Source organism: Typopeltis vanoorti, chromosome 6 (genome assembly GCF_054136105.1).
Source record: "Typopeltis vanoorti isolate ZY-2024b chromosome 6, IOZ_Tvanoo_1.0, whole genome shotgun sequence".
In the NCBI taxonomy this organism is placed as follows: domain Eukaryota; kingdom Metazoa; phylum Arthropoda; class Arachnida; order Uropygi; family Thelyphonidae; genus Typopeltis; species Typopeltis vanoorti.
The window spans coordinates 17,756,226-17,782,870 of record NC_143554.1 but is presented as its reverse complement, the minus strand read 5'-3'; the positions used below and the strand labels follow the sequence as shown (position 1 = coordinate 17,782,870).

The following is a 26,645-nucleotide window of genomic DNA, read 5'->3' as shown; positions in this document are numbered from 1 at the left end:
TTGGAAGGAGGAGGAGAGGAAAACAGAGAAATGGAAGTGACCTCTTCAATTTTTTTGCTCACTTCAAACAGCAGAATGATTTTGTATTCCATGAGGTAATGTACTACTCCATGAGGAATCTGTGTGTGTGTACGCACATCTACTGTGCAGAATAAACCCATGTAATTCATGGGGTTATAGTGCCTTAAGCAGATTAGTATAAAGCAAGCACAAGCTACAGTTTCCACAAAATGAAAAATCAGTGCTTTGGTACATACCAGTCAAGCTTTCTTCAGCACCAAGATGTAATTTTTTACCTTCCATCTTTTCGACTGTTTCATCATTGAACTTATACCACACACCTGACAACCTGTCTTTTATGTGAGCCACATAGTGGCCAGAATATGCACTGGGACCTCTATGTATAAGTACTGCACATAAATCATAAACAACAGAATTATCTGGAAAAGACAGAAATAAAACTATTAAATTATAAAACTATTAGATTACAAAATGGCATTAATGACAATCTATCAGTTAAACTTTTCATTTTGCATGTATAAAATAATATAAAGAAATAACTAGTAAAAAAAAGGAAAGGTTCTTTTTCAGACATTGAAAAATAGATATCTTAAATAAAGGTATAATTGATTATTCATTTGCTTAAGAATCGGAAGCAGATAATGAGCAGACCTTCACACAGTCTATAGGGGAGGGGGGAGACTTTACTGGAGCTCTTGAGCATCCAATCCTCACTTTCCCATGGTGCTTACTGTTTGTCGATAAAAAATGAGGATGGGATACCAATCTGGGACTTTGCCAACCAATCTGTATTTTATAGTGGCTGAATCAACATATCAATAATGGCACAACATAATCAGGTATCTTCAAAAAAACCCTCAGGAATGGTCAATTATTCATTTTTTTTATTTTTCATCACTATTTAATAGTGTTGACTTATATCTTCCCAAGAACAAAAAATATCATAGCTTTATTCAGCTGTGATATTTTTTGAGGATGACTTTGAAATCATCCTCTGACATTTACATAGTACAAGGTGCTAACTATCAAGTAGTTGTAAAAGCAATTCAAAATTGTAATGGACAAAGAAACTATCTATTTTTAAAATAAAATTATTAATTTTATGAAAAAAAAAAACTATAAATTCCTATCAGGATGTATTTTAAGACTGGATTAAAAGTTACTTAAATATGACTTTAGATTACAATCCTATGTCCAGGATACATCTGAAAAGAAGAGCCTCCATAGCTCAGTCGGTATAGAAAAAGCCTTTTGATTAGAAAATCCTGGGTTCAATTCCCATCCATGATATAAGGAACCTCTATCTGGTCTCTTTTGACTAAAGGTGAATTAGCCAGTCTAATACGGAGGTAGAGGGTTTTTTCACCTGGAAACTCTGGTTTTGAACACACACACACACACACACACGGATCTACAGTCATAAAATACATACTTAAGTCCTCATTAGGAGGGCTCGACCAGTCCTAAAGGACAGTGGAGGAATGGGGGAGCCCCATATGAATAAATAAAAATCTGAAAAGACAGCAAAATTGCTATTATGCTTTTGTTTTTTTATTATACTAATCTCACACATACAGGTTGCAAAATCTATAGCACAACCACCACACTGCTGTGTGAAGCAGTGATTAGAAAGAAGGAATCTGATGACATGTTTTGAAGAGTTAGAGTCCTTGGGAGAAAAACAGTGTGAAGGAGGCTGTTCCCAAAAACAGAGATAGATGGAATGAAAGAGGAGGATGAGAAGCTAGTTATGTTCAGTTAGTTCAGTGAGTCCAGAGCATATGGATTACTGTCAGTTATCATTTGTACACTAGATGATGACTGACACTGTTCATACATACTCTGTGGATATGTTGCATTCAAGGCCTTGGCAAAGAACCAGCTTCTGATCCTTTCTCAAGCATCATGTACTTTGGAAACTCATAAAAACACCATATGTTGAATTCAACAACTTTGTCCGCTAATTCAAGAAGCTGCTGAAATGACGTTATCCAGCATGGTGCACCTCAAATCAAGGACTGAATTAAAACTTAGTATAGTCAACATAGATGAAAGACCTAAGAAGTTGTGCTGTGTAATGTCTACATTACACAGCACAGCTCAACAATGAGCAATGTACTGGAAATCTGAGCACAATGCCACCAGTTTAACAACAATTCTATATATGGCAGTTCATGTTTTTAGGAATAAGTCTGTTAATATTAGTTTTTTCAATTAAAATATTTTATTCCTGATGAAGTACTCCATAGAACATAGAAAACTTGTTGAACAAACAATTTTTCCTTAGTATATTTTTTCCTTATGGTTCATACTGGAAATGATATCATGAACATTTCCATCCACAGAAGCATAATATCTGTTCCAGTTTTGTATAAATGGCAATCTACATGTGTTTCCAAAGGAGTAGGAAAAGGGTTAAATCGTATTTCATAAGGAGAGTGCCAAAAAAGGAAGCAGTAAATTCTTGGAAAAGATAGTCTCAGAATTTGGAAATGGATAGCTATTCATGTGAAACTTTACAACAGATTTATTAAGGGGAAATCTTGCCATCAATTTTACGCTCAAGTGAAACTGAGTTCGTAAGAAAAAATATACCATGACATTATTTCTCAAGCATCATGTAATATGTAATACACTGAAATTTATTACATAAAACAGAACAGATGGCATGGATAATAAAATGGAGACAGAGAAAAGAGTGGACAAATGAAATGCATCACAAAGTAGAGCATACAATGAAAATAAATAGTGGTGTGCCACAGGGCTTTGTACACAAGTCACTGGAGCATGATTTGTATATTAATGATATGGGTGATGATTTGAAGGATTATTTGTTGATGATGCTAGGTATGGAAGAGAAATAGTAAATGCACATGAATTTAAGCAGACTGGTGGCAATGGACAAATCATAAAAAAATGTGGATTTGCAAATAATCCATATCCAAAATATAGCTGGGTGGATTTGCAATTTGTATAAGGTTAACAGCTGTTTAGAGGTGAAGTAATGTCTTGAGTGAAAAGAGAAATCCCAGTTTTTTGGAAGCTGAGAATGCAATGGTTGTGATGTGTTTATACCAGGAGAGGCCTGATGTCAGGGTAATTCCAAGAAGAGAAATCTCATCTTGTCTGGAAATTTGAGTGTTATCAAATACAATACTGGTGGAAAATGGTTCTTTTTTGTGAGAAATAAGATAGATCTGGGTTTTACTAGCATTGAAGTTGACAAGGTTATCTGAACCCCATTGGAGGATGACTTGGAGGTCAGAATTGAGGGCAGTGGTGGTTGATGTTCTGTAGGTTGAAATGAGTAGTGTAGAGTAAGGTTTGTCAAATGAAAGGGAGGAGTGCAATGTGCTGTCATCTGCAAAACTGTGTATTGGGTTGGAGGTCAACTGAAGTAGGTCGTTGATATACAGAAGAAAGAGGGTTGGTAAGAGAACAGAACTTTGTAGAACCCCAGCATTAGTTGGATGGTGAGAGGATAGGGAACCATCTACCATCACACATAGTATGCATCCCGACAGAAAGCTGCAGAAGTCCTGAGACAGTCCAAATGGTAGGAGTTTGCTTAATAAGCCTTTGTGCCAGACCTGGTCAAAAGCCTTGGAGATATCAAGTGCAACCACTTGAAATTCACTAAATTTCTCTATGGCATTTGTCCAGAGATGGGTGATATATGAGAGTAGATCTCCTATTGATTGGTAGTGACAGAATCCATACTGGTGGCTGCTAAATAGCTTGGCGACTTCACGGTAGTGTAGGAGTTGATAATTGATGGTTTTCTCCATCACGTTAGATAGGACCGATGTAAGCGAGATGGGGTGGTAGGTGGATTGCAGTGACTTGTCACCCTTCTTCAGAATGGGTGGAATATAGGGCAATTTCCAGACTTTGGGATATATACCAGTGGAGCAAGAGAGTATGTACAGGCCATAGGATGGGTATCAGTTCTGCTTCAGGACAATTGGGGGAAGATATCAGGGCCAGGAGACTTTTTTTGTGTTTAATTTAGACAATATTTTTCTGATCTCTTTCTGGCAAAAGGATATAGGGGACATTGTATGTTGGGCAGTTGGAATGATTGGGGGAGTATTTGCCATTGTTAGTTATGCGTGCATTGGAGGCAAAGTGTGAAGCCAGGAGATTGGCTTTTTCTGTGGGTGCAATAGAGTCATCTGAGTATGATAGGGGTGGGAATAGTGTAGGACAAAAGTTACGACCAACTGCTTTGGCAAGAGACCAAAAGGCACAGCTGCCATTTGGGCAGGCTGCAAGTGTTCTGCTTTTTTGCCCGTTCAAATTCTGTTTTGGAAGTATTGACAGTTTTCTTGCATCTGTTTTGGGCTTCAGTATTAGCAATGAAGGTGGATGGAGTTCTTGATTTGAGCCAGTTGTGGTATGCTTGACTTTTAATTTGTACAGCCCTGGCACATCTTTTGGACCAGGGTTCAGATAGGGAATGGCAATTCAGAGAGGCGTGAGGAATGTACATTTTCATGCCAGTGAGGATTACTTTGGTGATATGTTCGGTGCATATGTTTGGATTGGAAGACTGGAAACAACAGTCCAACCATGGGAATGAAGCATAGTAGTCTCGAAGGCTATCCCACTTGGTATTGTTATAATGCCATACTACTCTTGTGTGGGAGTGGCTGTGTAAGCATTGTTGCATGGGGGAGGAGATGAGCATTAGACTGTAGCCAGAATTACCTGGGGCTCACTACATTCACTGCATAATTGGAAGGGTCATTGGTAAGGAAGGGAGCTAGGGTATTTGGGGAGTGGTTCAGGTTAGGTACAACTGGAAGAGGAAAGCCAGTTAGTGTTATGGACATTAAAATTTCCTAAAAGGATGATTTCGCTGTTAGGAGAGTGGGACTGGAGAAAATCAATTTTTAAGGAGAAGAAATCAAAGAGCTCAGAGTGGTTGGTGGCATTAGGAGAGTGACAGAGACAGCAGATGAATTTGACTGAGTGGGGAAGGGATATTTTCAACCAGAATGTCAAAGTTAGGCGATTCTAGGTTAGGTCGAAAGAAGGAGTTAAACAGTGTGTAGTTTGGAAGGTTGAGATGGGGATAGTGCTGGGGGTGGGGAGGTGAGATTTGAGTTTCTGCTAACAAGAGTAATTGGGATTTGGTGGACTGCAGATGATAGTGGACACTATTAACATTGGTGTTGAGGCCATGGTTGTTGGTGAAGTGGATATGCAAGGTTATGGTTCTGTGAGGCATGTATTTGACTGCAAGGGTCTTGCATGTTTCCTATGCAGTGCCTGCATACAGGTCTCCTTGGTGACACTGGTGGCGTCACTTGATTTTTGAACTAGTTTGGCTTGTTTGTAGTCTATAATCAAACTGTTGTCTCCATTTTGGCATTTTTCTACAAGTTGTCTTAGAAGTTGGCATCTTTTGTTCCCTCTAGGCAAAGTCGAGCACATATGTGCAATTGGGGGCAAGTGTCCTTTAACTTGTTATTTATCACCATTATTAATTTGGATGCGCTTATCGGTCCCTTTCAGGAATAGTGGAAAGTTCGTTCTGTTCTTTCTCTTGTTTATGGGTCCAAAGGCATTTGATGTATTTCTGGGATCAAAGTTGCATTCTCCTGCTAATTTGCTGACTCTTCTTTTAATGATTCACCATTTTCCAACGGAAAGGTCAAAATAACGGCATTGAGTCTCTTGTTTTCAGCCTCGATTGATTCGTGTACCATTGATGCGATTAGATTACGAAGTTTGTTAGTGGGCAAGGGTGCACTTGTGATCGGGCACAGGTCGTTGAGTATCTCAAGCTCAGTTTCCAGCTTAGTATTGTTTCACAATACTAAGTGAAATACGTGGGTGTCTCTAAAGTCCTATCTAGGTGGTGTGCCCTCTATGGGTGTTTGTAGGGGCATAGGATGTAAAGTGGGATCTCTGATAATTATTGTTTCCTAAATTTTGGGAAGTTTCATGCAACCATATTTATTTAAATTCGGTTGATTTCTGAGTGCCACTGCAGATTCTAAAAATAGTCTTTCTTTTTTGAATTTACTATGGTTTATTTATTCAGGAGGTGACTCAAAGCATCATGGGGTACCTGTGGTACTGAGGAAAGTTCAGGCAAGAGCTCTTCTTGCTTATAATCCTGTTAATGACAGAATACTTTTATATTAGACTTAGGCTCATCCTATCAATATGTTTATGAGGCAGTTTATGTACCCCCACATAGATAGACCTGATGAAGAGAGTAAGGAATGCTACTAAAACCTACAGACTGTATTGGACCACTTACTGAGGAGGTATGTACTTCTCACCTTAACTTACTTTAATACAAAAGTAGGAAAGAGTATGAGAGTTAGGCCTGAATGCAGCATGTGTGGTCTGGGTGAACGTAATACTTATGGTGAAAGACTGTTGGAATTTGCCCTTGCTAACCAGCTAGTCATTATCAATACCTGCTTCCAGTAACATGACTGACCTACACTTGGTCAACCAGCTTGATTATATCCTGACTCCCAAACAGTAGAAGACAAGCATCCTTGATGTGCATACTTATCTGGGAGTAATTGTAGTACTGACCATAAGTTAGTAAGAGCCAGTCCGATTGAAACTATGAAATCTTCCAAGTCAGGCCTGTCATGTAGACTGGATGTCTGAGTAATCCTTAGTGGGGTCAGAGAAGAAACATCAACATAGTTGAATTATCTTTTGAAGACTAGTGAGGAGAACTCACCTGAAACACTCAGGGAAGCAGTTAATGTTATAATAGAGGATACAACCAAGAAGTATCTATACCTAATTAGATGACCAAGAGACCAATGGATATCGCATTCTGCATGGGATCTGATCGAAAGAAGGTGGTTGTTAAACAATTAGACACAAGCACTTAAGAATATAAGAGATTATACAGAGAAATGCCATCAGACAGGTGCAGGAAAAATTTTATGCTAATAAATGTGAAGAGATAGATTACCAGATGAAGAGGCATAATTATTAAAGGTTGTTTCATTTAGTTTGTGACCTAAAGTGCAAGTTTAAGCTTAAATTGAATGTCATCAAAGACGGGAATGGAGCAGTACTAACAGAAGAAGTGGAAATCAAAACAGATGAAAAGAATACTGCAAGGAACTGTATAGCAAAGAGGATAAGGAAAATTTTGAAGAGCCCTCTCATCAGGAAAATTTCGATTTGGAACTTTTTCTACTTAGGCATGAGGTTGAAAGAGCAATTAAACAGTTTAACAACAATAAGCTCCCATGTGCAGATGGAATCCTAAGAGAGTTAATTAAGGACACAGTGAATGATGGGATAAGAATGTTTCAGAGAATGAGTATGAGGATATAAGAGACGGGATCATGGACCTAGAGACCAGAAGAAGTCAGTTTTCATGCCACTTCACAAGAAGGGAAATATGAAGGATTGAAAGAATTACAAAACTATTAATTTAATTTCTTATGCAATCAAAATTTTATAAAGATCATTCTAAATAGGGCTTGAGACCAAAGTTGAGGCAGAGATGCTGGAGGAATGAGTAGGTTTTAAGAAAGGCAAGGGTACCAGAGATCAGATACTTTGCCTTAGACAGATTATTGAAAAGTATAAAGAATTTATATTCCCTATGGTAATGTGTTTCATAGACTACTTCAAAGCTTTTGACTCTTTTTCTCAATACATTATCAGGTTGATATCTAACTTGTACAGTGAGCATGGAGCCATGGTAAGAAGAGGTATTGGATTAACTGATTGGTTTCAGGTTGCCAAGGGGAGTTAGGCAAGGTTGATTACTTTCTGCTCATCTGTTTAATGTCTATGCTGGGGACATCATGTGTGTGTGCGTGTGTAGCACTGGATGAGCTGAACACAGAAATTACAATAGGTGGCACATTCATCAGTAATCTGAGGTACACTAGCGAAACAGTATTCCTTTAATGACAAGGAAGAACAAGGACAAATTCTTGACAGTTAATGAGATGAGTAAGAACAGAGGACTTCAGCTCAATTCTAGCAAGACAAAGATTATGGTTCTCAATGGAAATACAGACTGGGAAACTCCTGAGAAACAACTGTGTACCTTAAAAGAAAAAAATAAGGAAGTCGGCAAGTTCAAGTACCTGGGATTCATTATGAATGTGAAGAATAACTGTTCAGAAGACGATTAGGAATGGAATTAGAAGAAGATTAGGATCAGTTAAAGACTTGTCGAAAATTTGAAAGATGGATCTATCTCCACAGGAACAAAGTTGAGGATTTTGGATGCAACTGTTTATCCAAAAGGCTCATTAAAGATATTGACAGCTGAAAGAAGAAAGCTGAAATACTTTGGACAGAATGGAATGGTGGAAGGCTTCTCAAAACAGTAATAGGAGGTAAATTTCTCGGTAGACCTTCAGTGAAATGGATGGATGGTATGTCTGAAGTGACTGATCTTTAGAGTTAAAGCCTCCAGTAGGTGATACAACAGGACCACCTAGAGAGGATTAGTGCAACATATCATCGAAGAACGGAGTAACCATGTAGCATCTGATAATGTCCAATGAATAGATGGATTATTTGTAACCAAATAAATTATATTACTTAACAAAATGTTTTTTCTCTGTATGGAATAAATGTGTGAAAAACCCATATCCCATTTCATTATCTTTTTTTCCTGTGCTTTAAGCAATCTAACACTGCAGAATATCATGGACATGTGCAGCCATGACAAAAAAATGAGTAAAACTAAGAGAACTAATATATCAATGTATTTTATGTTAGATGTGTCCATATATAAAACAAAATATGTGCTTTCAAAAAATCCATAGAATTTATGAGTAATTCACTTTCCACTGCCAGAACTCCAGTGAAAAAGCATAGTGGGGGTGCAAAATTTCCAGTAATGTTTTCGAGCAACAAAGATCACATTCACATGTGAGCAACCTTTCAGTAATATTTATAACAATATAAATTTAAGAATAAATATTTTAATTAATAATATTTTAGTATATCAAGAACTGAACATTGCGGGCTTCCATTAGAAAGACATCAGAAGAATCCTAAATAGCGTGGATACTAACAGGTCTTGTCGTCCTGATGGAATGACAGCAATTCCGATTAAAACTTGTGCTCTAACTAAAAACCAGTCCGCATCATCTTTACAATGTTTTATATTCGTCCGGCGTTTACCCTTTAACATAGAAACAAGTTTGTATCCAACCAATTAGAAAAGAGATAAATGCCAACAATCATGTAATTGTACCCCCATCAGCTGTACCAAAAATAAAGCAGAAATTCATCAACAGTCAACTCCATCACTTAGAAGATCACCAGTTAATCAGTACCTACCATGTTATTCTTGGTTCACAGCAGATCTACTTGCCAACATCACCACCCATTGATGGAATCAAGTTTAGGAAAAATTTGGTGAAACAACCGATGAAGTTGCTCTAGATATTATGAAAGCTTTTGAACAGGTCCAACACAAACACCAACTTACCATATTATCATCATGTGGTCTGCCTCCTTCCATTTGCAAATGGATTGCCAATTTCCTGTCTGATCATTGACTGCATATCACAGTGGGATTGCTTCCTTTCTCCAGATATCTCAACCAATGCTGGAGTATTCCAGGACTCCATACTTTCACTTATACTCTTTCTACTAATCACAAATGACTTTCTATCACTAGCCTCAAATCCTAAAGTTTTGCTGCAAAACCACACTTCATCTTTTTCATCTGACAAACCCTGCAGTGTCCATATATTACAAGCTTTAATATAATCAATGCCTTAAACACTGATCTCCTTGTTATATTTCAGTACAGTAAGGACAACCTTGTCAATGCCACCAAAATGACTTCAACTCTTGCCTCTCCTAACATAAGAATACTACAGCCAAAGCTTTCTCTGCATCCAAAAAACTAAGTGAGCATTTCTTTGAGAACATTTATCTGTACAACTTCTAACACTGTATAAACCTAAATCTGCCCTACCTTAAAATATTGCTCTCATGTATAGAATAGTACACAAAAACCTCTAATGCTGTACAGAAGAGAAGAAGGCAATCTACATAACTGATGACCCTTCTATTGGAGACTCATAGCAGAAATAGATACTATTTCTACTGTGTGCCTCTTCTGCATGTATTTTCATTGACACTGCTCTGTTTTGCTGAACTGGCTGATACCATTTCTCCACTTTTTCCTTAAACATGCAAACATACACACTGATCAATGTCCATTCAATGTTCAGCTCTAAACACATCAAGCCAACTTCTCATCCACCTCTTTTACATCTTCTGCCCATGTACTCCGGAAGATTCCTGTCTACAGATTTTCCCTAAGGACTATATCCCCCAGTGGCGTTGCATACCTATTTCAGTTGGATGTGCTGTCGTGTGGCTTATACAACCTGTGCTACAATCTGAGTTTAAAGTTTTAAGAGTGTATAGCACGAGCTCTCATCTTAATTGGTCCAATGCAATTAACTGTAGGATAACGCTGAATATTTTAATATATATATATATTAATTAATTGTAAACCAAATCTGCATAGAGTGAGGGAACAATGTGTTTGTTTTTAAAAAAAGTCATGTTGAGAATGGAAAATGTAAAGGAAAGAATAAGTGTGAGCAGAAATACTTTTATTAATGGCAAACGAATTATTAATAATTGACATTTATGATATGTGTATCCTATAAGTTGTTGGGTAGAGTGAATAGTATGTGATCCTATTGAGTACAGACATGAATAAGTGAATTTATGATAGCATAATTAAAAAAAAACTTATGAGAAGAGGGAAGGAGATTTGTTTGCAAAGTATAAATAGCTAACTAATAATAAACAGCCACTATATGGAGAGGCTAATCCAGTGAGCTAATAATGTTGATCAGGTGATTCATTTAGGCATGGCAGGAATACATGTGGTTTGATAAAGCAGCAAATCATCTTGTAGCTGTGCATGTTATATGTATTTCTCTGGTTTATGTATATTTCGCTTCATTTTCTAAGAATTTTCTTTTGTTTACTGAGACTTGATATACATTTTATGCAATAACAGAATATAATATCTGATCATTACCAGAATTATTCACACTTTCAGGAATCCTACATTCGTTATTTTTTTTAGTGTTAGCAGCTCTTCTGTCTTATCAATAATAGATATCTCACACATGCTAGTATTTTGTTGTAGATCAATTTCTTTTAATACACAGAATATTCATTTTATTCAGGAATAGATAAATTTTTACTACCTCTGTTGTTAGAAAACTTTCCAAACTCAACAGATGCTATAATGCACAAGCAAGAAAATCAACTAGCTTTGTTTATCGCTCGAACAAATGGAAAAACACTCCTTACCCACATTCTATGCTCTGCATGTATGTGTCAGATACAATAACCAATTACACCACTAGGTGCTATTGTCTCAGCACTCACTCCTCCTCACCTTCTGGGTGGTTTAAAACCACTGGAGCGTTAAGCATCAAAAAGTGTCTCTACATGAAGCATTAGTGTACTCTGTTTAATAGGTGATATTGCTATTCTGTGGATGTGCACTGCACACTTAGCACACTCTGAATATTTGCCCCTGATATTCCCCCAGATGTTCCAAAAATATATCAACAGATTACTTCTTGAGCTGCTGTCCACAAACAGCACTAACATGATAAGATTTGAAGATTGATATAAAATGCTAAGACATTACTGATGATAAAAAGGTTTAATTATCAGTTTATTATACAACAAAAATGAAACCTCCTTTCAAGTGATAAATATACTTACCAGGTTTGTTAAGATATTTACTCATATCTAGAACTTCTGGAAACCTAATGAAAGAATTTAATTTCTTCTTAGATCCTGTCTGACGATCAAACACAAAACGGAGCAATTGAAGATTTAAAACTTTTGGAAGTTCCAAAAGCTGAATAGTGCGGGTGGCATTTTGTTTACACTGACAATTACCACAGCGATACTGGTTGCTGCCTTCCAACTTCTCTTTCTACAATGAAAATTTAGATGTTATCTTCTGAGATGACAATTTTAAGTCATGTCCTATCAATCTATATTCATATACAAAATGAAAAACAATTTACTTATAGCAAGCAATATTTTATGTCTAATGTAGTGATAAATCACAATTTGCTGTTTATCTTTGCCACATTTTCTATTTTTATACAATTGATATTTTTAATATCCTAGGAATCACTGTTAAATCACCATGTGGCTGAGGGAATGAAAGATGCAAGTGTTACAGTTAATGATAACATCTCAGCAGTTATTACTAGCTCACTAGTTGGTTAGTGGCAGTATGATCTTAACATATTACAGAATATAGACACAAAAATAGTGGACATAACTATAAGCAATGAACATACACAATATATTGGTATACATTTTATGCAATAATAGGATAAATAATATTTGATCATTACCAAAATTATCCACGCTTTCAGGAATCCTACATTCATTACTTTTTTTTTTTTAGTGTTAGCAGCTCTTACATACACAATTCATTTACACAAAAAACATCTCCAATATAAATGATGCGGAAAAGTAATACTGGAAATATTTCCAACATAATCCAGAAGAAGACTTAAATCTAAATGAATCAATGCAGTTAAGAATGCCTTAGAAGTAAAAAAAACTGACATATCAGAAACCTGACAAATAATAAGTCAGGCCAAAAAAGAAAAAAAAAAAAGTTTTAGAAAACTAATAGTATTAAAATTTCAATCTCTACACTTGAGCTTCTGATTTCACACCGAGAATGAAACACCCTGATGAACTGCACATTGAACACCACAACCATGTCCTCTGCATTAATTACCATTCTACCACTTTCATCCAGTAACATCATCTTGCCATAATCATTCTTCTTTCTACTTGGAACATATCAAAAAACTCCTTAGGGCAGTGATTCTCAACCAAAGGGGGTACGAAATACCTAAAGGGGAGGGGACACAAGAAAGTGGAGATCAAAGGAAAAACTGAAAAACTACTTTATTGAAACAAAAGCATTTAAAGAAACTTTATTGACACAAAACGAATATGAAAACAAAAACATAAAATACACTCTGAAAATAAAATAATAAAATCCACTGTATTGAATAAATTAGTTACACTTACGGGAACATATCCATATTGCAAAATATACTGAGCAACTAATTAAAACTAAACAATAATAATGAATCTAAAAATTAAATTTCTAAAATTCTTCATCAATATTGTTAAATGATTTTCAATAGTTGCAAATAAAACAATGTGCTGCTCTTCTGCCTAGTAGGTTTTTTAATAAATTCATCCACATTTGCAAACATTTCTCATTTTTATTGCTTTACCTTTTTGTTCTATAACTCTAGTTTTTTTACAAAAAGAATTAACTTTGTCGTTCATTTCTAAGATATGTGTATTTTTTCCATGGAGTTGCATGTTTATTATATTTAGTTTCTCGAATATGTAGCTCAATTTCATCACAAATATGTGGTCTCTAAACTTCCTGTTTCTTCATGTTAAATTCCTCTTCCAAGAAGATTGCTATTTCATCTCTTAATTTATAAACACGTTGTAAACATTTTCCCTGTGATAACTATCTTGTCTCACAGTAATATAGTAACTCTTAATGTTCCGCTTCACCCATGTCTTTGCAAAGTTCAGAAAACGGTCTTGATTTTAAGGGCCTCATTTTTATATAATTCACCACAGTTATAACTGTTGTTAACACAATGTTTAGACCAGGATTCATTTCCTTTGCAGCCAGAGCTTCTCTATGAATCATGCAACGTGTCCAAATACATTGTGGGGATTTTTCCCTCATAAGGGCGTGTAAACTTTTAAACCTTCCAGACATAACTCGAGCACCATCAGTGCAAATTCCAACACAATTTTTTCACTGTATGTTTGCTTTCCGTATAAAATTGTCCAATATTTTGAACAATTCTATGGCTCCTCTTTCTACTGATTTACAAAACAATAACTTTTCCAATGCTGATAATCCAGCGCAAAATCGAACATAAGCAATTAAATGACAATCCTTGTTGCTATCTGTTGCCTCCTCAAGCTGAATTGAGAATAATTGGTCACGAAGCTTTGACAAAAATTGTTGCTGCATATCTTCACATATATCCCCAATTCGCTGAGCAACAATCATTTGATAGGGGTATGCCCTGTAGTTGTTTAGTAAAACTTTCTCCAAGCATAGTTTTGATAATATCAATCTCAGGTAGCAGAATTAGGTCTTCTCTGATAGTGTGGGGCTTTTTGCACCTAGCTATTTTATATGCAATTTTGTAAGAAGCTAGTAAAGCTTTTTGATTTACAGACAAAGTTTTTTTAATGCTAGATTTTGCTTTTCAAAACATTTCAGTTTGGCAGCAAAGACCTCTCGAGGTTTGTTAACATGCTCCTTATGAAATGTTTCAAAATGTCTTTTAAATTTATTCGGCTTCATGCTATCAGCTGCCAAAATTTTCGAACAAATAACACACAGTGGTCTTTCTTCATTATTTACTTCAGTCTTTCTAAAACCGAAATCTAAATATTCCGCTGCACACTTTCTTGATTTTACTTTTGGAGTAATATTCTGTGAATCTGAATTTGTTGACGTCAATGCTCCACAGTCGGTAGATGCCCACTTACATACAATTAAAAATGTATCCATTTTTCTACACTAGAAAAGATTGTTTTTATACTGTGTATCACAGTTGTTGTGAATTGGAGTAAAATAATTCCGATCATCGACTTCTCACTGTTGGTCACTGTAGCAGTGTTACTGCCGTCTTGCCTCAAGTGTTATTTATACTTGCAGAAACATTTCCAGAACATTCAAGACTTCCCCCTGATGAAATCGCAAATGTTTCCGAAAGGCCGATATGATTCAATGGGCTGTGCAGTGATGTGAGATCTATATAATTTTAGAAAGATTTCATGACATATTGAAATTTGTATGAATATTTTAAAATTTTAATTCCTAGTTTTTTTTTTTTTTTTTTGCTAACTTTTATGGGTTTTTATCAGTATCTCGACACAAGAATTGCAGGGGGGGTGGGGGGGATGCCACAAAAACTAATATTAAAAAATGGGGCACACATGAAAGAAGGTTGAGAAACACTGCCCTAGGGTTTTTTTTTCATGGCCCAATTTGTTAAGTTCTGCTTGTACTGTACTTCTGCTGTCCTTACCAACTGAGTCACTCTCCTGGCCTTCTCTTTATACTCTTCACGCAACTGATCATTATCATTATTCTTCTTGTGCTGCCTCTAAAGTGCCTCTTCCAGATTTTATGCTTAATTTTCTCATTCATCCATTTGATACCTACCTTATTCAGCCTTTTGATCTTTGAATATATTTATGCATTGATGCTGTTAAATATCTCTTTATCAGTTCCCAAGCAGCATTTATTTCTTTTCCGCTCCTCACTCCGTGCTATAGCTCCAATCTGTCTCTTAAACTTCTCATAATCATCAGCCTCGTACTTCCACATATATCCTTTGCTCACAGAAGTCGTCATAAGGCTAGACATAACCCAGGTGATTACTTCATGATCACTTTTACTAACTGGAAGAAAGTGTGAAATCCCCCACTCACAATCACATCCTCTAATAAATGATTGATCAGATCTAAAACTCTTGATCCCTGTGAGTACCCCTTTATGTACCATCTAAGATAGTTGTCTCTCAAGACCTCAATAAATTTATTTTCCTTATTTTCAAATGTTATCTCTTCATTTCAATCTATACTGCCATAATTAAAATCACCTAGAATAATCACACTTCCCTTGTTCTCTAGTCCAAGTTGCTTACACTTTTCTTCATCACCACCCATCACGTACCCTAGCCTATAGAAACATATAACAATATATCACTTCCTGTCAACCTCCACCTCACTGCCTCAAAACCAATGCCACTATTTCCCTCTTTCATGTCTGCCTTATGTGGATACAATGCCCCTGCTATCATCAGTAGCACTCCCCTCCCTTCTTGTCCTTTCTATCCTTGCAAAAAACATTGTACCCTCCCATTTCTATTCCCATCAGGATATCCTTATTCAACCATGATTCACTTATTCCAACAAACACAGTCCTACCCAAATCACCTGTTAGTTGTGATTTCCCCCACCACACCTGCCCTTGCCCAATCACCTTTATTACTGCTTAACTCCATATATCTGTTTAGTCTCAACTACCTCCTTTACATCCCAATCTGTTTCATTCCTATACTGACCATCCCCATACACACATTCACTGCTACTTCCAACATCCACTCTACCTGTGTCATATCTCCTTGTCCACCCTGACTCCCTGGTTTTCTTGTTCCTCTTGCATTCCCATTATCTCTCACACTACTACTACTACTATTTCCATTGCCAAGCACATAGGGTCATCCATTCAACTCTCCTAATCTTTCACTTGACCTCTTACTTCCTCTGATCTCATGCTTACATCACTTAATGCACTTTCTTCTAGCAACAGTTTCTCCAGTTCACTCAAAGCCATTCAAAACACAATCTATCCCACTTGTAAAAATCCATTTTTCTCTCAAATACATGCCACACACCTACATTGTGCACTCCTTTCTCCTCACACAGCTCTGTGTGAGGAGAAATCTTCCATATCTTCTTATGTACATTTTCCCAATTCCTTGGTCTTAATAGCTTTCATTCTGGTATTCACAAAAGACTGTGTGAATGAAAAGACTTTCATTCCTTCTGTCTGTTCTGCATTCACTGATAGCTAGTAGTCTAATGAAATACTGCACTTTCAACAAACCCATACCTGCTTTCATCTTCTATTCAATCTCTCTGCAAACACATCTCTTTTTTTTTTTTTGCCAAGTATACATGTTGCACTCATGACAAATCATTTTTGATAAAGACTATACTGTTAATAGCATTTGATCTTCATGCTGGGCACCATGCAGATCTTTTTCGTACCATCATTTTGTTTCATTCAAGGGAAGATTCAAAAATTCAGTAACAAATCCACAAGGTCCAACAGCCATGCAGTTACACTGAGCTATCAAAAATAAACAATATCATACTAAACAGCAAACAATATATTGCCAATTATTACAAAAAATAGCTCTTATCTTTTCCAGAGCTCTTAGCCAAGTACAGTGAGGCCCTCTAGAGGAGTTCATTTATTATGATTGGTAAACTAATTATTATTAGTAAATGAATATAACAAATATATAAAAACCTGTAAGAATTCTTCAAGGCACTCATGGAGATCTTTCAAACCCTTAATATTCAATTCCAACTCATAGAAGCGTGAGGGTCTGGTGGAATCTTTTAAACAATGATCACATCTGTATAAAATAAAGAAATTTGGACAATATTAATTCAATTAATTATCAAATAGTAACTGAAATTAAATTAATTCAGGGAATAAATATATAATTCTGATAATAAGCCAACAAGATAATTAACACACTAGTTGAACTACACAGGCAAAATGCTTAGTGAAAAGGACAAATAAGGAAATCTGCAAAGCTGGTATGAGCCAGCTCCATAACATTTATATGAAAAAAAGAAACTGGGCACTAAAAACAAAACAATGTTCCAACCAATTTAAACATATGAAAATCAATAAGCAATTTTTGCTTCTGTTTGTATTCAACATACAGTAGTAATCTAATGCTGTACCTACTGATTATTAACTTTGAAACCAGGTGAAAATATCTGTAAAGTTATTAACTTGGAACAGTCAAATAACTGGTTTTACTGCTTATCCAATTCAAGTTAACCTAAATCCAAAAAGCACAGATTCTAACTTCATCTTCTTTTAAAAACAGTCATGGGAAATGGTCATATAGTCAATTTTGTTTACATTTCATGTTTGCATTGCCTTCCCAACTTCTTTTTCTAAAATATCCTTCTTATCCACAGTTCACTGTTTTGAAGGAAAAAAAAAAAAAAAAAAAAAACTGTTAGCATTTATATCACAACGTCCACAGATATATGGAGGTTTACATGAAGGCAAACAGCTGTTGTTTATACCACCATTTCACTCTATACGAAAAAATTCATGAACTGCATTTTTTAGATTGTTGTGGATTTCATTATTATTGCACACTGAATTTTTTCAAATAAGATTTTTGTAATTTATTAAAAACAACAGTCATCATCAAATTCCTGACATGTACCCTCAGGAGGTGTACAGGATATCATGATATATATACTATATGAAAAAGTTACATCATTAACTTCGATCAATAATTTTCCTCCAAATTAATCTGTTATTTGACAAGACTAATATTATTAGATCTTATATTTCTGTCTTCTAAGGCATTTTTTACTGTATCAGTCCTCTGTAACTGGATCTTTTCCTGCCATCCTTGCAAATAACACTTGTTTTGCTAACCTTTCCTCTCCCATTCTAAGTGACCATACCACCTGAAGTAAGTTCTGATAACATTGTTAGTATTCAGGAATGTTGAATATTTTTCGCTAATATTCCCATTTTTAATATGATACTGCCATTGATGGCATCTATTCCCTCCACTAATCTTTCTCAGAACTCTCAAATCTGTGGTCTTGTCTTTAACCAAAGAGTTTTATTTTTTAACCAAGCTCTCAGATCAATAAGTTAAAATTGGTTCACACACTACCTTTGGAGTGGGGGGGAGGGGTTTCATGATGGATGCCAATTCTGCTTAAAAGTGCCTACGGAAATATCTACAGATCAAACACATTTTGATCTGTAGATGTGTGTGTGTGGGGGGGGGGTGCACAGTCTTTAGTGAATTTAGCTATTTGGGGTATAGTTGTTAGTGAATCTGGCAAATTAAATATAGAAACAGACAAAAGGATTAGTATTTTTTCATACTTCCTGCTGCTATCTCTACAAATTCCAAATCATTCCAACATGGAAATGTATTTGAGCACATGTTAAACTTTTTTAACATCATGACTTTAAAAAAGCTTTAGATGTGCTCAAATTCTTTCAGAAGTATTAGCGACATATGGATGGAGTCCAGTAGCTGACAGTAGTAAAGTATGTGATCAACAATTTGCTCAAGATGCAGACAACAAATGCATGATGGGGGATTCCAGGATATGGAATCTGTAGGCAGCTTCTTAGTTTTCCATGTCCCATTAGTAGTGTGGAACCTGGAGAGTTGGCATGCTTTTTCAACCAGAGTCTGCTTCTGATACTTAGCAAGAATTCTTTTGTCATTGATCCATTTTTTTATGTTTTCCATTCTTCTTCTCAGAAGTTTAGGCTTCTTTCTTTTTTATAGCACATTTTGAGTACTTTTGGTAACTTGCATCTAGCCATTCATTTCTAGCTGCTCTCTCTCTTGTTTCCTGCTACCCCAGTATGTGCATTTACCCAACAAAACTTGATTTCCCATCCCTCTACAGTGAGATTCCAAACCAGATTTCTTGTCTGTTCTATTAATGCTATATGGTTGTTCCAGTTTTTTATGCCATCTATGGTGCTTCTACTGTCACTGTAAATTGCTGCTGTCTTTTGAGAAGAGGTGTTGAGTTCTAATTCCCAGAGATATGTAAGTGAATGAACTATAGCAAGTTGTTCTGCTTGATTGTGGGAACAGAGAGGATGCAGTCTAGAGCAGTGTTCTTGTATAATGGACTGTGTTATATGCAATGAAAGAACAACCAACTTTTGGTTCCCTTTGGTTTTGCTTCCATCATTGCATATATGGAAATATCACTTTCAGAGCTTTCTTTCTCCTTGATATATGTTCTCTTTGCTGGGTGATGCTTCACTACCACTTCACTACCTACTGTAGTGAAGCAGACGTTCATAGCAATTTGGATAAATGTTGGAATTTTCGTTATATCTTCAGAAAGTAACTTCATATATAAGAGATAATTCTTGAATATTCAGGCAGATCAGTGTTAGACCAGCAATAATGCAAGTTGCCTCAAAAGATATTGTTGTGTGTCCGTTAATTATATGTATGGCTACAAGACATTGAATTCTGTTTAGCTTTTGTCAGTTTATCTTTGATTTTAGGTGCAGCATAAGATATCAGTGGTAGTAGAGCTCCAGTATATATTTTTTCAGCATTTGTTGGCCTAATCCCTACTTAATCCTTGCCTATACTTAGCTAGAAAGTTTACTATTTGTATGTTTTTTTTTTTTTTTTGGCAACATATGAGTTGTGCTTGTTGAAGGGTAAATTTTTCATCTATTGTTACTCCTAAGTATTTTAGCTCACTGGCTACCTTAAGAACTTCCCTGTTTAGGAAAAACCATTACAGGTTGTTTTGATTTTTTTTTACATGAGATGTGGAGCACTTTAGACTTGGTGCTACTGAAGGTAACTTTCTTCTCGCATGCCCACTCTGCAATTTTAAAGAGTTCTTCATTGGCCATTACTTCTAACTGTAAGCCATCACATCCCTGAATCATTATCATCGTATCATCAGCAAAAGCTATAACTTTTATAGGTATTATTTCTGGGAAAATTCCCATGATACTCCTCTAAAATAAACTATTATTTTAATGGCTAATATAGCCTACTTTCATTTAGGAGTGCCCCTTTTTTTACACTGTCATTGGCTCTTTACCCAAATCTTAGGGCATTACTGAAGTGTTATAAAACTAATATATGAAGAATAATATAGGAGGAAAATTTGGACATACCTTTTTGGATGCTGTTTTCTGTCTCCTTATTCTGACCATTTGCCTTCATCTGATACTGCTTATAACAGCTTAACGGCAGATAAAGGAAGGGGGGTAGGGTTGAGAAAGTGGGAGTAAAGTAATGTGGGGGAATTATTTGAAAAAAACCTAGGTTTTTTATATGTATAATATAATTATTATTATGGGTGGGTAGAGAGCTTTTGGGAAGGGGTGAGAGAAGGATCTGAAGATAGAAATTATTTTTTTGGGGAAGAGGAGGAATTTAAGGGAAAAGGTCAGGGGTGGGAGTAACAGGGTGTCTTTTGACTTTTGTTTCAGTAGTGAAAGGAAGTCTTAATAGTGAGTTGTACTGGATATTTCAGAAACCTCGTCTGCAGCTGTCCACAGCAGGAGCCTTGCGGACAGCCTCGTTTGACTTCTTTTGTTCAGCTGTGGTTTTTAATGTAATGGTTGCTCTTCTGCCTGTAAAATAATTTTTTGTAAGGTAGAGTAGTTTTTATGGACATTTTAAATCTCTTATGTGATTGATTATGGCTGGCCACCACACAGCATCAAAGGATCCTTGTACATCAAGTGAGATCGGTAGTACATCTTGCTGTAGACTACCTCCTGTGAAACTCTTTAACCTTCATAATTGCATCTACTGTGCATGATTGAGATCTAAATGCATTTTGATTGCTGCTTAATAGGTTTCTTGAGTAGACAAAGTGCATTATTCAGTTTACCAGAAGTTTTTCTAGTACCTTACCAGCAACGTTTATGGGACTGATTGGCTGTATTTGCTAATTTTGTTGGATATTTCTTTTCTTGGTTTGATTATAGGTATAATTTTAGAGCATTTCCATACTAAAGAAAAATGCCCTCTTTTTAGGCATTCGTTGTAAACTATTGTTAGAAATTCAGAGAATTCGACAAATGCTCCTAGGAGCATATTGCTGGTTATTCTGTCCTCTCCAGGAGTTTTTCTTGGATCCATCGATCTCAATACTGACTTGATTTCATTAGTTGTAAATAAGTTATTGTTAGAAGTGTCTATGTTTGTTTTCATTCTTTTTGTGGATTTCTTCAGATGTTGATTCATTATCATGAAGATTAAATATGTTATCATAATAGCTACAGTTTCTGCTAAGTTTTTAGTGTAGGAGCTGTCTATTTTCTTAATAGTTGATAATATAGGTATTGCCTTATTCTTGCTTGCTGCTAATGTATATATACAGTTCCAAGAAAGCTTCTGTAGCTCAGTTGATACAGACAAGGCCCTTTGATCAGAAAGACCTGAGCTCGATTCCTGTCCATGACATGAGAAACCTTTATCTGATCTCTTTCGACTAAAGGTGAGTTAGCCAGTCTAATATAGAGTTAGGGGGTTTTTCACTCGGAAACTCAGGTTTTCATCCCCCAGAACAGACAAACCGGCCCCATGAACACACATGGATTATAGTCAGCAATACTTAAGGCCCAGCCATAGGCCTGATTCGTCAGTTATGCTGGCCCTGAGACCAGATAAAATAAGGGGTGATTGAGATGGTGCATACTTCCCCATAAAAGGAGCTCCATGACCATTGTATCCTAATAAAATAAATAAAAGTTCCAAAGCTTCGATATGGTTAAAATAGTATAATATTTTTCCACAATTCTGTTTTTGCATTTATAATTTTGGACAGATAGCTGTATTCGGCTTTTTACTGTTAAATCTTGATTACTGTATGTTCTTTGATAGTCATCTGAGTGTGTAACCACATTTTCTTAGGACTGTTAGTTCATCGTTTCACCAAGGTACTGATTTTCTTCCATCGATGTTTAGCTTTTTGGTTGTCTTGAGTGTTTGGTCACTGGATTTTTTCAGACCCGATGAAAGTGCAGAAGCAGGAAGTCTATATCGGCTTGTGCTGATGCCCAGGTGGCTAGGTTCTTGTCTAAATTGAGCTGTTCACTGATCCCATCAAAGTGATGCTCCAAGATTAAGCATGTAAATTCTCTTTTTAATGCTTTTACAAATATCTGTAGATTAGTTTTATTGGTGAGGTACTTGATGTTAATGCGATGCTTTGTGTTGTATATTCCATTTAAATTTTTGTTACTGATGATGATGACACTTAATATGAGATGATCACAACAGCTTTCCTCTTCCTTGCATCTTCATTCAGAAACCTGGGATAAAATAGCATTGTTTGCTATTGTCATATCAATGAAGCTGCTTCCTCTAGTATTTTCTAATGACGACGTATTACAGTTGTCATTTAGTATGTGTAGGGAATTTGATGCTAAGAACTCTTCCAGTTTTTTACCTCTATTATTTGTGCTCTCGTTAAACCACACAACCAAATGGGTATTACTATCTATTCCAAGAATTAGGCCGTGATTGATGTAAAATCCACGATGTTGCTCATTTTTTCAAGTCAGATTTTATGTTAGTGTGATAGTCTAGATACCTACTCGCAGCAAAAGTTTTAATTCCACTGTACATAATTTCGATAAGTACTGAGTCCTCGAGGCACTTAATATTTCCTTGACTTCAGGGTTGACCACGAGTAGCTCTCTTTCTTTCTGATCGTTTAGGAAATATTTTATAATTAGTTGGAAAGCCACAGATTTTGTTGTTGATGTTGTAGGGTTCTTGTATTAATGCAAGTCCTATATTTTTTCTATTTATGAGTTTTGTTAAGTTATTTACAGCCTTGATAGAGCATTGAAGATTTATTTGAAGGCATGCCAAGGAAAGTAGTGCTGTTTCTGCTAACTTTATTATTGCTTTCCATAATCTATGTTTTGAATTTTGAGCTGTCTATAGTAGTTGTATGTCAAGCAGTCTTTGCTTAGTGCCATGTGTTTGCAGTTGTTTTTTATTTTGACATGCTTGTTATGATTTGGCAATTTATGCAGTTCATTTCAGACTTATTTCATGGGCACATGCTAAACTTATGTTTTTTAGAGCAGAATGGGCAGGTGGTTTTTTGATGGTGGAATTTATTGCAGTTAAAGCACCTCAGAATGTGTATGGATTAATTTTTTTATTTGTCATGATGAATTTCTGTGTCATCTTTGTATTGCCTCTGAAGAATTCTTCGTTCTTCAGAGGCAATACAAAGATGACACCGAAATTCAAAAAGGAACTTATGTTCTTTAGAGCAGAATGGACAGATGGTTTTTTGATGGTGGAATTTATTGCAGTTAAAGCACCTCAGAAATTCATCATGACAAATAAAAAAAAATTCATTTTTTTTATTTGTCATGATGAATTTCTTTGTTATCTTTGTATTGCCTCTGAAGAATTCTTCGTTCTGCATGCACATTGAGTCGGCTGCATTGGTCATATCAATTTCACTGGGAATATCGTATATAAGTAGCCTTGGAAGATGTTTCTTACTGGGATTTGTTACTAATGTGTCTTTGCATTACTTAGAGATTTCATTATGTAGCAAGTCTATGTCAGTCTTATCTTTGGATTCAAGGATTCAATGAAGACTCCTCCATTATTAAACTTCTCATTTTTGTGATTCTAATTTTGATTTTTCTTGGGTCTATTTTTTCTTTTATGATATTTTTGGTTTCTTTGCTGTTTAGTTGAGCTATCAGTTTCATCATTAATTTATAACAAGGATTGTTTTCAGATTCATCTTTGTTTTTAATGACTTAAGTGTCTATCTATCCCAATGGCTTTAACAGGCCTTTAAGGCCCACAACCTTCCAAGCATGCTTGGATTTCGTAACCGAAATACGAGGATAGAATGGTCACTCCTATGCCTCAAGGTATTCTTGACTGTATCCCTGTGTGTTCACGGGGCCGGATTGCCTGCTTGTGGGATGAAAAGCACCAGATAAACTGGCAGAAAAAACCCTACTGCCTGCGCCCAAGACTGGCTAACTTGGCTATGGCTGAGGAAGATCCTTCAGCTCCTCACGTCTCCGACGGGAATCGAACCTAGGACACTCCCAGGCATATGGTTGCGAAGCGCAAAGCCACTAGGCTAACCGCGCAGATATGACTTAAGTGTACTTAAGTCATTAAAAACATTAAGTCATTAAGCTGAGTATGCTGAGCTAAGTTAGCCTGTTTCTGCTTGTTTGTAGTAGACTGTAGTTCTATTGATACTTCTGTTTCATTTTTCATTTTATTGCATATCTTTGTTAGTTCGCTCAATGCAGTTAGTATGTCCATTTTTAAATCATTTCTTAGATTACTGCTTGCATTATGCAGAAATCAAGGACTTTTTTGAATTCTAATTCATCCCGTGCCACCATTATTAATGTTACTCAAAGTTGTAGTATTATAACTTTCCTATTGAACTGCTAAGTTTTCTAAGGTACAAAGTTTAAGAAAATGTACTTACAGTTTTGCTGTTTGTTTCTAGAAGTGATGCTTTCATTGAATTAGACTTCAGAGGGTTGTTTCTTGTGACCTTTGTACCTCCCAGTGGCAGCAGTGGAGAGGGGATGCTAGCCCTTGCTATAGCAGTTAATCCTATTTTGAGCAGAATGTTGTCTTAAGCGTAACTGAACAATAGATGCAGTATTCGGCCCATAAAGATAAAATAAAATTCACTCATACACACTTAGAACTATGAAACTATGGAGTAAATTAGTCACGTTAGAAAGAGTACTGTGCAAGCTATCGGTCGGTACTAAATACATCCAGTTTCCCTGTTCAATACCACACAAAATCAAGATAAAAAGAGGAGCAATCTCAGGCATATCCATTCATGTCCAAGCCTACTCAGTGTGTATGTGTGGAATGATTTAAAACAAAAAAGTACACTTAAGTATATTAAATAATTTGCATTTCATTAGTTGAATTTGTTGTTCACCTAACATTTTAAATCAGGAAGGTACTAATGAAAGCATAATCCAGGAGTAGCACTTTTTTTTTTATCAGGGGTGCTAATTAATGAACAAAAACTGTTTGTCAGACCACTTTCACAGTATGGCTAGAAACTCTCTTCATAACATGAAGAATATCCTATCCTATCCTTTTCATCTGTCCCTTAGGATGGGTTGAGTCCTCCAATGAGGGGCTTATGATGAATTAATGCAGCTGGCCTGTCACTCCTCAACTGCATCCCCTAAGGGCAAGTATTCATGACTGTAGATCCATGTGTGTTCACAGGACCGGTTCGCCAGTTCTGGTGGATGAAAAACCCGAGTTTCCGGGTTTAAAAACCCCCGATCTCTGTATGAGACCAGCTAACTCACCTTTCATCGAAAAAGACCAGATAAAGGATCTTCACATCACAGATGGGAATCAACATTATTTACTTTTTCCATTAATCTATTGAATTAAATTTGGAATAGCCTTAGCAACATCTATGAGTAAATATTTTTTAATTTTCATAAAAGCTACCTCTGCAGTTCAAAGATAACAAACGTAAAAAGCACATCAGTTCTCCATTTTAGAAATTATGGACTTTACAACTGTGTTATAAATAACTCTTTTAATTTCCTGACATATCAATCTTCATATTAAGATGATCATCTGGAGCATATACAAATATACAGGACAAGCTGAGTTATATCACACACAGTAAGCTAAAGAAACAATGATTTGGTCACCAGTTATTCTATAGGCATGACCTCTAGTGGAAAAAAAAAATTACAAATTAATTAATTATTTAGAAACTATTGTACATCAAGTTAAATTCTATTTAAGATAACATGAGCAAACATTCTTTCTTATAGATGGTTTTATTTCAGTAACAATGATGTCCTATTTTAGCATTACAATTGTTATTTTTGATTTAGGATCCTGGATTATCTACAGTCCTGTTTATAATTAACTCTTAGAGAAGAAGGTTCTGTGGGTCGAATATGTTCCTTCCATATGCTTGGGATTTTTAGACCATCATTATTGCTCAGATTGGGATGGTTGATAATAATCTCACAGGCTTCCTTAAATTAGCATTCATACCATGTTTTGGTGTCATGTAAACAACTGGTGCTTTTCCAGTCAATTCTATGTAAGGTGTTCAGGGCATGATTAGAAAGGCCAGCTTCACCATAGTTACTATATTTAATGTGTCGTTTATGTTCTTTTTGTTTGATTTTTGTATAGGAATTGTGCGGC

The 26,645-nt window shown here is 35.9% G+C and overlaps 1 protein-coding gene across 3 annotated transcripts in view; it reads right to left on the bottom strand.

Annotated features, from left to right (window-relative positions):
- LOC150105315 (ubiquitin carboxyl-terminal hydrolase 48-like) overlaps positions 1-26,645 on the bottom strand; it is a 776,830-nt gene that overhangs the window by 572,774 nt on the left and 177,411 nt on the right. For all 3 annotated transcript variants that reach the window (XM_090394693.1, XM_090394696.1, XM_090394694.1), the window contains 3 exons: positions 17,168-17,276; positions 11,758-11,974; positions 258-440 (listed from right to left, as the gene is read on the bottom strand). In XM_090394693.1, coding sequence (XP_090250819.1) covers positions 258-440; positions 11,758-11,974; positions 17,168-17,276 — 509 coding nt within the window. The remainder of the gene's footprint in view (positions 1-257; positions 441-11,757; positions 11,975-17,167; positions 17,277-26,645) is intronic.